The sequence below is a fragment of the Myxine glutinosa genome, chromosome 11 (assembly GCF_964187855.1).
Source record: "Myxine glutinosa chromosome 11, kmMyxGlut1.1, whole genome shotgun sequence".
Taxonomy (NCBI): Eukaryota; Metazoa; Chordata; class Myxini; order Myxiniformes; family Myxinidae; genus Myxine; species Myxine glutinosa.
This window is the reverse complement of record NC_136271.1, coordinates 24,071,426-24,084,539: the sequence shown is the minus strand read 5'-3', so window position 1 is coordinate 24,084,539 and position 13,114 is coordinate 24,071,426. Positions and strand designations below refer to the sequence as shown.

The 13,114-nt window shown below is 43.2% G+C and overlaps 1 protein-coding gene across 1 annotated transcript in view; it reads right to left on the bottom strand.

Annotated features, from left to right (window-relative positions):
• The window catches only part of PIGT (phosphatidylinositol glycan anchor biosynthesis class T), a 31,969-nt gene that overhangs the window by 14,514 nt on the left and 4,341 nt on the right, over positions 1–13,114 (bottom strand). The window contains exons 3-10 of the mRNA XM_068130348.2: positions 9,039–9,166; positions 7,392–7,492; positions 5,750–5,836; positions 5,337–5,421; positions 3,904–4,010; positions 2,449–2,605; positions 1,267–1,470; positions 731–896 (exon numbers count right to left, since the gene is read on the bottom strand). Of these exons, the coding sequence (XP_067986449.2) occupies positions 731–896; positions 1,267–1,470; positions 2,449–2,605; positions 3,904–4,010; positions 5,337–5,421; positions 5,750–5,836; positions 7,392–7,492; positions 9,039–9,166 (1,035 nt within the window). The remainder of the gene's footprint in view (positions 1–730; positions 897–1,266; positions 1,471–2,448; positions 2,606–3,903; positions 4,011–5,336; positions 5,422–5,749; positions 5,837–7,391; positions 7,493–9,038; positions 9,167–13,114) is intronic.

Below are 13,114 nucleotides of genomic sequence, written 5' to 3'. Positions count from 1 at the left end.
TGTATGCTGCATGTGTGAGAAGTGTTATGATTTATGGGAGCGAGACATGGGTAATGAATGTAGAGCAGCAACAAAGGGGGAAATGGTGGAAATGCGAATGGTTCAGTGGATGTGTGGAGTATCGTTTCGAGAGAGGAAGACAAATGATGAATTGCGAAAGCTGATGGGAATCGAGCCTGTGATGGATGCTGTGAAGAGAAACAGGTTCAGATGGTTTGGTCATGTGTTGAGGAAGGATGAAAGTGACTGGTTGAGAAGAGTGATGGAAATGAATGTAGAAGGAAGTAGAGGACGGGAAAGACCGAGAAAGACTTGGCTGAAGATGGTGGAAGAAGACATGCGGGCAAGGGGGTTAAACAAGGGGAGATGCAGAAAATAGGGCAAAATGGAGAAGATTGTCATGGGGCCCCGCAAGGCTAACCCCCGCTCTCGCAGGGAAAATGGCCTTAAAATGCCTGTTGTTTTTGTTTGTTGTACAAGTTTAATTGTGATAGTTCCAATAATGAAATGATGAATAATCACCATAGGTTGGAATGCGTTAATGTACATCAAAAGGGAATATTACTTCAGCCTCAAATTGAGCGTTAAAAAAAAAAATTGAGGCTCATGTCCCAAGATCTCAAATCTTGATCGTGGATTTGAGCATCACATCAGTGCACAACCTTGAGTATGACGATACATACACTTAATGTGGCAAACAGTTCAAGACAGCTTAGCCATACTTCCTCACCAGATGTGCACACCATGGTTAGCATCAGGTGGATACTCTGTCCAGGTGAGCAGTGCACGCTCAAACTGGATGTCCACCCGGGTAATGGTAGCTGGTGGCAGTGTGAGTAGCAACTCCAATTGGTGAGGTCTTTCACGGTCACGTGCTGGGTGGTACCCCACATAACCTGACCGAAGGCGGTACATGTGTCATTTAAAGTGCATGAGTTATTCATGTGCTTCAGTGCCAAGTGTTTTCCCTTGCTTAAAATGTCAGATTAAAGTGGTAAAGGGCCCGAGGCTCCCACCCCCCCCCCTCCCCCTCCCCCTCCCCTCTAAATACAGAGTTTGATGCTGAGGGAAGAACTGAACAGCAGGAAGCAGTCACCAAACAAGTCAACTGGTATCCTCTGAGTAGTGTTGGTAGTTCAACAGTTGTCCCAAATTACCTGCCTAATGGTGACAAGTCATTACGATCTATTAGATAGGTTTATGTGACCTCGTTTTACCAAGGGTCCCTTGGTGATCAAGTTCCCTTGCTCATTTTATGGCTCTTACTGGGAGGGTTAGCCTTGCCGGCAGTGGTGACGGTGAGGGTGTGGGAGTATACACGAAGGAACCAAGGCAGCGTGTCCTGGTGGTGCACAGTCAACGATCGATTTGGGTGCCTATTGTGCAGCAAACTGGAGATGCCGCCATGGTGAAGCCCCACCCCAGTGAGGAAGCGCTCGACATGCAACCATGGACGTTGGCTCTGCATATCTGTGCAAGAGCATACAATTACAACATTATTAATTGTGCATAAATATAAACTAGAACGACACTCTGACGTCGTGATGTCTCTATGCCTCCGACAACATTACATCATTATACATGCATCAAGTTTGATTTAAATCTCGTCAGCTGTTCTCAAGTATCACAGTTTTACCTGACATAACCTCTGACCTTTCAGGCTGAAATTTAATCAGTTCATCTTTGCATCAGCTTAATTATGTACACTTGTACCAAATTTGGTCAAAATCCCGTCGCTTGTTCACAATTTTGTGCAGTAACAGAATTTCTATCGAACGGGACCTCTGACCTTTGACCTCTTGACCCCATAATCTAATTAGTTCATCATTATATCATGATATTTACTCGTACCAAGTTTACCTTAGTTCCCTTCAGCTGTTCTTAAGTTATTGTGGTAACAAAAACCTATTACAGTCTCTGACCTTTGACCTCTTGATGCCAAAACCTAATCATTTCATCTGTCCATCATAATATATACTTATACCAAGTTTGGTCATAATCCCATCACTGGTTTACAAGTTAGCTCGGTAAGATAATTTTTACCAAAAGTGACCTCTGACCATGTGACCCCAAAATATAATCAGTTCATTTTTACATCATTATACATACCTGTACAAAGTTTGACTTGGATCCCTTCAACCGTTCTTAAGTTATCGCGGTAATGAGAACCTACTGCATACGGACAACCCGAAAACAATGCTTCTGGCGATATCGTCGGAGACGAGAATGATTCTCAAGAGCACTTATTTGGTGGCCTAAGCGATGCTGGTTCTGGTACTGTGCTTTACCAACTGCTACCAAGCTCAATTTATGGGCATCCTAAATGGATCTCGTATGGTCTTCAGCTTCAAATTCCAACACCGACCATTGAAAGTCATTTGTGGCAGCAATCCCGACCCAAAAGGCTGTAAGCCGCACGCAGAGATCCATGAGTCTCACACAACACACCCCAATCTGCATCCCAGTTGATTGATGGGTTGAGCCGCCTCATTTGCACAAAGGTGCTGGGTTGAAGGAGGTTGTAGAGAACGTAGCTGTATTTGCGATCCATGCCTGAAGCCTCTGTCACAGTTGTGCCTGCAGGGTGCAGTGAGAATCCAGGAGCCTGCAAAGTGAAATTTGCATCACCATTTTGAAAACGGTTAGCACATAAATAACAAGCTGATGAATAATTACGTGTTTAGAACTAGCATTTTACAATTCCAAGCTGATAAGCACATCCACCATATAAAACACAGTCAGTTTGTGTGTTTGTCCAGATGTCTGTCCCCCGTTATAAGGGTAGATTTTAAAGACAAATCTTTTAACACAAATGTGTGTTCACTACGGTCTATTTTTGAGGATAAAACAAATTCCAAAAACATTTTCCATAAGAGTAATTATGTCTCTTCTATTGGAATTGTAGACAATGGCTTGCAAACTGTGCCTCAAGGGCGGTGTACAGAAGCGTTTAAAAAAAAAAAATCAATAAACACAAGGCGTACGGTGAAATTCGTCGCACGTGATGTGCAATGCACGCAGAGTAAACGGAGTGTTCATTTACATCCGTAGGATATCTAATAAATAAAGAAGATACAAGCACACCTGACACTAGGCCGAGGCTTCAGACTTTGGCACACTCACGAGGTTGCACCGTCGAATAAACTGTTCCAACCAGTAATTTTGACGGGCTACTTACTAGTATATATATATAAAACCACCATTCTTAGACCACCATTCATTCTTAGATATATATATAAAACCACCATTCTTAACCCTGGTGTTGGGCTAGCGGCTAGGGTGCCGGCTTAGGATCCTAGGATCCTGGGTTCGAATCCCGGTCGATCGCTGAATTAACGCCAGGGGGGTTGACTCAGCCTGTCATCCTTCCGAGGTCGGCTAATTGAGTACCAGTTCACTGGTAATTCCCTGTTTGTCGTTAAAGGCGGCAAAAATGGTTGGCGTCAGGAAGGGCATCCGGCCGTAAAACATCGCTTCAAAAAGGGGACCAAAAAACAACAACAACCACGGTTCCCGAAAAAGGCCAACCCCCGCTTTGCGGGGAAAAATGGCCTCTAAAGGTGGTTATTATTCTTAGATGATAGCTGTATCTGTGATATCCACTGTAACCATCAACAAGCCCAATTATCTTGAAAGATTTTAGATAACTTTTAGCAAAGTGTTGCAATGGTGCAATAAAGGCTTTAAGAAATATTGCTTTTAAAAAATCCAAGTCCTTTTTTCTACAATAAGTGACGAGGCCCCCTTTTGTTTGTCGGTCCCTACTTTCCCTGCAGTGACTCAAAAGGATGCTCCACATTTTATTTCATTGCTATCCCAGTACAGTGGAATGTTCAAAATGCTTTCAGAGATGAAATAATGTCCATTCAGAAAGTGAAGCGAACATCATTGCTGCCTCCCCACCTGCTCAATGTCTGTAATGTCCACAAACAGTCGACTTTGTGATGCGATGGGGCAGGGACCATCAAGTGGCCGTCCAAACAAGGAGGATAGCGTCCAACCATGTGAACCTGCCCATACACACAGCAGTCTCGTTTTGCCCACAAACAATGCTTGGCCGCGATATTGGAAGTGCGAGACATTTTTTTTTTGTGTGCGTTTCAGTTTAAGGATGGGCAACACTCGACACAACAAAGAAAAACGAGGAGGAATGTCTGAGTGTGAAAGGGGAAAAGGGTTCAACAAGTACAATAGCATATTTCAAATGAAATAATTATAAAATAAAATAATTTTATCCTCTACTTTCGTATGCAGCACAAGGCTGTGAGTAGAATCATTGTATGGGCCCCAGGCAACAGCCCCTGTACGTTGGAGCAGGAATTTTGACAACGTAGGATTTTTAGCGCTCACCAAATAATGCTGGCAGACGAAACACCCAGTTTTAACGTCCATCTGAGGAACGGTACAAGGAATTTTTTGCATCGGAACAAAAGGAACAGCAGAAAGAGAAGGGGGGCGGCGGGGGTGCCAACAGCAGGGCTGAGGGACAAAATAGATGGAGACGGACAACAAGCGATGTAGGTAACGATGACGGGTCGAGGAGAATGCAGTGGGTGGATAAGTTGGATATGGAAGCAAACGCTCAGGAAGGAAAAACTGGAAATTTGGGTGGTGAGGGAAGGGGTTGGTTTCGTGGTGGTAGAAAAGATAATTGTTTTTGATGGGGGGATAATCTGAAATGGTAGGGAACTGCTCTCTTGAAAACCTGAAGGGAAGAATGAGATGGAAGAGTGTGGAAGTTGGTTACACAGGTGGGAAAAAGAGGAACAAATAAGTGGAAGTCAGCAGTGATTCTGGATTTTGGGAGTTTTACTAGAAGGGGGCTGTTGGTGGACCGTATGTGCCCTGCAGATACCTAGAGGGGTGAGGTGGGGGGCATGGAAAGAACAGAGGGTGCAAGACCAGAAAGGAGGCAGTAGAAGATAGAGACCACCAACTAATCTGTGATGGTCAAGTGGTAGGCCCATAGACTCAGTTTCATCATGGAAGATTCCAATAATTTTGAATGCCTTGGTTTCCACGGAGTCAAGCTGAGCTATGTGTGAGGCAGGGGAGATTAATATTAATACCTCGCCCTGTCCACGCAAACACCGGGATGACTTTGTAGCTGGCCCGAGATTCAAACCGAGGCTAAACAGCTTAGATGAGAGTGCACGGACCTCTGGGCTATCCTGCCAACGCTATAATTTTGATTAAAGACCAGATTGCCTTCATGTGCATAGGAGTCCAAAACAAATGTGTTGTTACGGTTTACAGTTACAAGTTGGGGCATAAAGGAAGGAAGGGAAAGACGAACAAACCAAAAAAAAAAGAAAAAAAAAAAGAGTGAAACATACCAGTCAGCTTGCTGCGCACAAAGCCATCAAAAACAACTGTGAGAGTCTGTGTGAGTTGCCAGCTCCATCCTGCACCATCTGGCCTCTGGGATGACCACACACAGCGTAAAACCGTATCTCCATTCCAGAATAATTCCACCCATTATTATACAAAACGTAAAGCAATTCACATAATTCAACATTCACTACAAATGTTTAACCCATCAATTGAGTGACCCGAGCTCTGAACAAAATTGGAGAACATCAATCTGCTGGAAATATCTAATTGATAAATCATCAAGAACTTCACATATCATCGATTTGAGTGATATCCTGGATGTGTACATCGAATAAAGTGCTCTTTTAACCCCAGACACAAATTGACAACAGTATGACAAGTGCTCGCTCAAAGACGCTTATGAGAAGAGACATACCATGGGAACCGGACGGAAATGGAGGCCCAAAGAATAGTACATGGAGTTGAAGAGCTTTCCTCCAGCCAAGAGGGTTGCCAAGCCAGCCTGCAACACACCGGCACACCCATTATCATTTCTTGGATTGTTGAATCTCACAGCAAGACCTCAATAAAACAAACGAGTTTTAGTTATGGTAGCATAGCCAATATTACACAAATCAGTCAATCAAGAAAAGTTTTCCTTTGTTTTTATTTTTCAACGATTTGTCTTTTTCTTCATGAGATTGAGCCTGGTGTTGGCTTAGCGGTTAGGGTGCCGGCTTGGGATCATGGGTTCGAATCCTGGTCGATCGTTGAATTAATGCCAGGGGGGTTGACTCAGCCCGTCATCCTTCCGGAGGAGGCAAATTGAGTACCAGTTCACTGGTAATTCCCTGTGTGTCACAAGAGGCGACTAACAGGGTTGGCGGCAGGAAGGGCATCCGGCCATACAACATTGCTTGAAAAAGGGGACCACTGTGCCCGAAAAAGGCCAACCCCTGCTCTGCGGGGAAAAATGGCCTCTAAAGGTGGTTCTTCTTTCTTTATGAGATTGCAAACATATAGATGGATCCGTGGTTTGATGGGTTTGTCTTTTTAAAGACTGCCATATTCATATGTTTGTGCAGTCACTAATTTAACAAAAACAAGAGAAAAATGACCACAGTGTGGTCACCAGCTGCGACGTGTAGAATCATGAGGATATCCATTGCAATATGCGCTACCAAATTCGACCAGTCATTAAATTATACACATGCACTGGCGTCTTTTTGTCTTTCAGTTCTGGTCTTGTCCTTTGTTTTGCGACGCAACATGCTTCATCAACTGATTACATATAATGTATGGACGTGAATGTTATTTCTTTTAATGTTAATTCATTAATGTTATTTATTAATGTTAATTCTGGGTGGCAGAGGGATAATTTGAAACGGGCTTGGTCGGTAGGGGAAGTCCGAGTGTATGCGCATGCGCTATTCAATAATTACACCTAATATGTTTCAAGTTCTGTGAAACGAGATTGATATGAAAACATTCATGTTGTCTTTGTTGCTAAATTTATTCTGGTTTCTTCAAACAAATCGCGATTTTAGTCCGCGATGTTCTTACCTCATACCAACGCACGTCCGTGTATGCGCAATGCGCATGCGCTATTCAAAAAGGCACCCCAACAACAAGAACAACAACGCGGTCCTCTCATAGAGCTGCTCGTCGCAGCTAAAAAAAAATTTTAGCTACATACTTGCTGCACCTATTCACGTTTTGCAGAACTGGATAAACCAAGACAATTGGATGTGCAAATATGTCGTCCGTATGCAGACGGTGGCTGCAGGTTAGCATCATCGGTTCTTGCAAGAACACCGTAGGGTCTTTAACGTCCACCAACAAATGCAGGGAGACGGGATACATGTTTAACGTCCATCGCGCACACGTTAATGAATCACCCTGTCTGTGAAACACCAGGATGGCAGTTTATAGCTGGGTCGGTACTCAAACCCATCTAGACAATATAGAGGCAAGTATGCGTACCTCAAGGCTATCATATCAGTCCCATTACCGACTGCAACCTCTTTTTACCCAAACTCATTAAGCCTTGTTTTCACATGTTATCTGGGTCATGGTACCTTGGAGTCGCAGGGCAGAAGCTTCTTCCAAGGTGTGAGGTTCTCTGTGCACACGATCTCTCGTGGTAGAGAGGCATACCGCAGGTAAGACACATCAGTTTCTGTATACAATAAATGAGCCGTAACTATCTTTCCGCCAATTCAAATAAATTAAGATGCACAGCTACAAAACATCAATGTTGGTTTGGCAATGGGTTTTGCGACAAATGCCCAATGTATATTGGTGCTAAGTAATTTTTAAAGCTTGACTTTTAAAAATGTGATGAAGCATCATATGAAATGTGTGAAAAAGCAAAGTAATAATGGAAGTGTTCTCTGTAATGTGTTTTAAATGGTATTGTATAGTGGGGATACTAAAGAAGGCCAAAGTTTACATGTCTACTAAAATACAAGCGAGTGCATAAAGGCACTATAACAATTGTTCTGTCATGTTCAAATGGGATTAAAAAAGAGAGGAATAAGGAAATAAATTGAGGTGACAATGCATCTCATCTCTCTCTTTGTCAGCATTACATGCTTTAAATTTATTTTTCCCAGTATCCACAGCTCAGAGTGGAACACACACACACACACACACACCTGTGAGATGGGACAACCCCAGTCACTTTCTAGGGCACTCTGGGAACCAGCGACATTGCACCAATGGTGCTGCCTTTCTCACTGCACCCAATAGTGCTTTTCCAAAGAGGAATTCCTCCTCCCCATGGAGGCCAACCTCTGGGGATTGTCCATGCTCTAGCCTTAAAAGGCGGTACGGTGATCCATGCCAAGGACTCTGCTGTAACTCGTGCCAGAGACGACCTGGCTGTCCACTCGGACCAAGAAGGAGAGCTACTGCCAGAAAAGCTGTGATGGACACGCGGCCAGGAGAGGTGAAGCCAGGTCGCGCTGTGAGGAGGGTCTGCAGCATGAAGACGAGCAGGCAAGAGGTCCCTGGCATGGGGGGGGGATAGCACCAGAACCGATATATATAACTTTCTCTTGATGTCCCACTGATTAACTTTCTAATTCATCGACCTAGACTCAAAAAGAGCTGTCAACCAGTGCAAAGAGCCTCTTCCAGGTAAGGCTTTACACACTCACCTCACACCTTTCCTCTAAAGCAAACAGCGCATGCACCAGCACTTCCACAATACACTCTCTACTTACATTACCCCTACCCCATCCCTCTCTTCCTCAACTGTATCAGGAGCGGCACACGTCCGTCGACGGTGCCCCCAGTGAGTCAAAGGGTCGTCAACATGCCGTGATCTGTACCTCCTCTCTTCTTTCTCTCTAGCTTCCTCGGTTATGTTTTTCTGGTATCATATCCCGTACATAGTTGTTCAGTAAGATTGCAGAAGGGGATAAGCATTACGGGTAAGAGCTTTATGACTTTTCTTTCATCATTGATTAGTGTGACTGCACAAATGTGCCTTGTCTTTCACCATTTGATTATTGTACCTGTTTAAATGTGTCTCTTTCATGATTGATCATTGTAACTACAGAGTTAGCCGGCGACCTTCGGTCCGGAGGTCAGGGAGAAAGTCCGAAGAACCCCCTCTTGGTAACCTCTGAACCCCGGTTCCGTGACATTATATTATTCACGTTCTGCAATAGCTATGGAAATAATAATTTCACATCGTTATAACATAATTATGCTGTTACCGTTTCCGATGCCCATAGGCCGAAAGCCAAATGCAGGAGCAATGGTGTTGGTCTTGTCGATAAAGTTGAACGATGCGCAAAGCAATCCTGACATGGCACCGGCCAGTGACTGCCATTTTTCATTCACTCTGCTCACACACACACACACACAACAAAAACTTTTGTGAGTGAGAGTACAGCAATAAAATCTGATTAATTAATTTCAGACAGCAACTACAGCTGTCATATTTAACTGCATATTACAGCAGTTATCAAATTTACACAATCACACAATTAACCCACCTGTAAAACATTATCCATGTAAATATATTTCAAATCACAAATTATACAACGATACCCTTTGGTTTATGTGATACAGAAACTGAAAGTTCTGTGCACACCATCAATACACTTCAATGTGAGCTCTGTTTGTCGTGCACAGGCCGTCAAGGCGGTACACGAGTTTTTGCCATGTTCGGCTCGGCATGTTTGCGTCCACCAGTGCATATGCAGCTGTGATCCCAGAACAAAGATCCTACAGGTTTGGCACCTCGGTGTTGTAGGCAACATTTTAAACAAACCCCACAGAAAAACCTCAAGGGGGGCTATGTCTGGTGATCATGGGGGCCAGGTGGTTGTTCCGTCTCGGCTAATCCAGCGACCTAGAAATTTTTCATTCAGGATGGCTCAAATGACCTTGGCCCAATGAGGGGGAGCGCCGTCCTGTTGAAAAATGATATCGGGTTGCAGGTCTTCAATCTGTGGGAAGGCGAATCCTTCCAACATGTTCATGGTCATTATTGAGGTCACTGTATCCTCCGCAAAGAAAAACGGACCCACCAAGCGGTCATGGAGAAGGCCACACCACACATTGACCTTTGAACTGTCGCATATGTGTTCAATGAACACGTGGGTGTTTTCAGATCCCCATATCCTCACAATGTGCTGGTTGACCTTCCCCGAAACGTAAAAGCGAGCTTCATCTGTGAACATGACCTTTTTCAGGTAATATGCATCATCATCTATGCGACTGAGCATTTCCAAGCTAAACGCCTTGCGCTTGGATCCGTTATTCCCTCCGCCACCAAAGGTGCATGAAGGTTATGTTTTCACCCCTGTCTGTCTGTTTTGTTCGTCTGTGAACAAGATATCTCAAAAGGTTGTGAAGGGATTTGGACGAGATTTAGCAGAGAGGTAGCGTATGTGACAAGGACGCAATGATTAGATTTTGGTGAAGATTCGGATCCGGCTAGTATAATTTTTTTAAAGTGATTCTTCACCATTGGGAGATGGGGCCAAAAACTATACATAGCAGGATATCTCAAAACGTTGTGGACGGATTTGGATGAAACTTGGTGGACAGGTTGGGTGTGTGACAAGGATTAATCGATTCCATTTTGGTGAAGATCTGAATATGGATTCGGATACGAGTTATTTAATTACCTCCGCCAACAAAGATGGATGGAGGGAATGTTGTCACCCCTGTCTGTTTGTCTGTCTGTCCGTTTGTCAACAAAATATCTCAAAAAGTTGTGGACGGATTCAGATGAAATTTGGCAGAGATGTAGCGTATGTGACAAGGACGAAATGATTAGATTTTGGTGAAGAACCGGATTTGGATCCGGCTACTATAATTTTTTAAAGTGATTCTTCACCATTGGGAGATCGGGCCAAAAATGATACATAGCAGGATATCTCAAAAAGTTGTGGACGGATGATTTTGATTAAATGCGATTCTGTCTTGTGATTTTCTGGTCTACTCTGGGATACAAAACGTAAACGGTTCACCTGGTGGAGGTATGCTCTCTACTGAGCGCCGCTCTAGTTTGGTTTGAGTTCCTGCAGAATCTGCACCTTATAGATATAAAGCTTCAGGCTTTTATACAAAATCCTATGTGCAGTGGTGCCCCTCTAGTCCCAGTTCTCTGGATGCTCGTCGGATTGATTTTCTGAGACTTTGTCGAAATGATTCACGCACTCGTTCAACCGCTGCTGCACTTGTGCTTGGTTCTGATAATTCCAGTCTCCTTAATTAAACCTCTTGTACCACTCTCTGATATTGGTCAACGATGGTGGATTCCTTCCATACCTTGTACGGAAATTACGCTGAACTTGCGTGTCGGATCTCGTCTCGATGAACCATTTGACGCATTGAGCTTTCTCCTGAGGAGTCGCCATTTTCTTTTACATTAAATCACCAGACCTGAAAATAAAGAAAACGTTATGAGTTTCTGTATCATATAAAACAAAGGGTATCGTTGTATATACTAAATATGTCCAGGTCTTTTTGGAACACCCTGTACTGTACAGTATATTGGTTGGTTTGGTCTGTGATTCTGTTTGTCTGTCAATCGCCTACTAATCACCATTTTAAACTGATATTCACAAAACTTCACCAAACGGTGGAATTGGTCATAAGTAAGAACCCTTTGTATTTTGAGATCAAAAGGTCAACATGGGCCAAAGGTCATCAACTTCGTCAAATTTCTAAAACCATGAATTTTCATCCGACTGACTTGAAATTTGAACAGGATTTACATATTATGTCACTAAATTCAACCACCTATTATTTTTTAGGTCAAATTTGTTTTATGGATTTCACAAGTGTTGTGCTCTGCATGACGTCTTGTTATTCTTTTTTTACGATTATTATTATACATAGTCGAGGCTTGTACGAGTACAGTACACTGAACGGATCAGGACCCAAGAGGACAAAAGGAAAAGCAGAGAGATGGGGAAAACATCAACAGCAGAGTTGAAGACCAAGATAGAGGGAAACTTGGACAAAGGAATGAGGGGCAGGAGAGGATGCATGGGGTGGACAATATGGATACAGAAGGGAATTCACAGGAGGGGAAACTGGAGATTTAGATTGTTCATTAAACTTCGATCAACATTCAGATTAAACTGGAGGCATTGGTGAATTTGTTGAGCAAAGTGTGATGTACAAACTATGATCTCTCAGTGCAACTTGCACATGCAACATCAGATCTACCTTCTCACCTCACCTTCTGCCTCTCACTGTTTACCCACACACTCCTGTCTTTCAGTTTCTGCTTTCACGGCCATATTGCTATAAAAAAAAAAGTGGAATAAATTTCAGCTTCCAGCATTATTGCTTCCAGGGAAGCAGAACTCAACTGAACTGACTGGACAACTTTAAAGTAGGCACTGACTTCTATAGGGTTGGTTTTCTAAGGCTTATATCAAAATATTAACTTGTATCAAATGTCTTTTAAGATGAAAGCGCGATGACGTCACCACGTCACGTGGCACGAATGCGCACCTGTGTCGTTGGAGGTATTGACTTCTATAGGGTTGGTTTTCTAAGGCTTATATCAAAATATTAACCTATATCAAATAAGTCTTTTAAGGTGAAAGCGCGATGACGTCATGCGGCACGAATGCGCGCCTGTGTCGTTGGAGGTATTGACTTCTATAGGGTTGGTTTTCTAAGGCTTATATCAAAATATTAACCTATATCAAATAAGTCTTTTAAGGTGAAAGCGCAATGACGTCACCACGTCACGCGGCACGAATGCGCTCCTGTGTCGTTGGAGGTATTGACTTCTATAGGGTTGGTTTTCTAAGGCTTATATCAAAATATTAACTTATATCAAATAAGTCTTTTAAGGTGAAAGCGCGATGACGTCACGCGGCACGAATGCGCGCCTGTGTCGTTGGAGGTATTGACTTCTATAGGGTTGGTTTTCTAAGGCTTATATCAAAATATTAACTTATATCAAATAAGGCTTTTAAGGTGAAAGCGCGATGACGTCACCACGTAACGCGGCACGAATGCGCAAATTTGCGCACCACGTCACAAATTTGACTTAAGATAGCAACCTACCTTGTGTGGTAAGAGTCTCACAAACAAAGTTTGATCAAAATCCATAAATATTTGGGGACGTTAAAGTCTTAACGTCGTTTCTGAGCTGAAAACAATATGGCGGCCATTTTGTGACGGATCGGGTTGGAATGCAATAGCAACCTACCTTGTGTGGTAAGGGTTAAACATTCTAAGTTTGATCAAAATCTGTTAATATTTGTGGACGCTAGAGTGTTAACGTCGTTTTCATGACCAAAACCAAAATGGT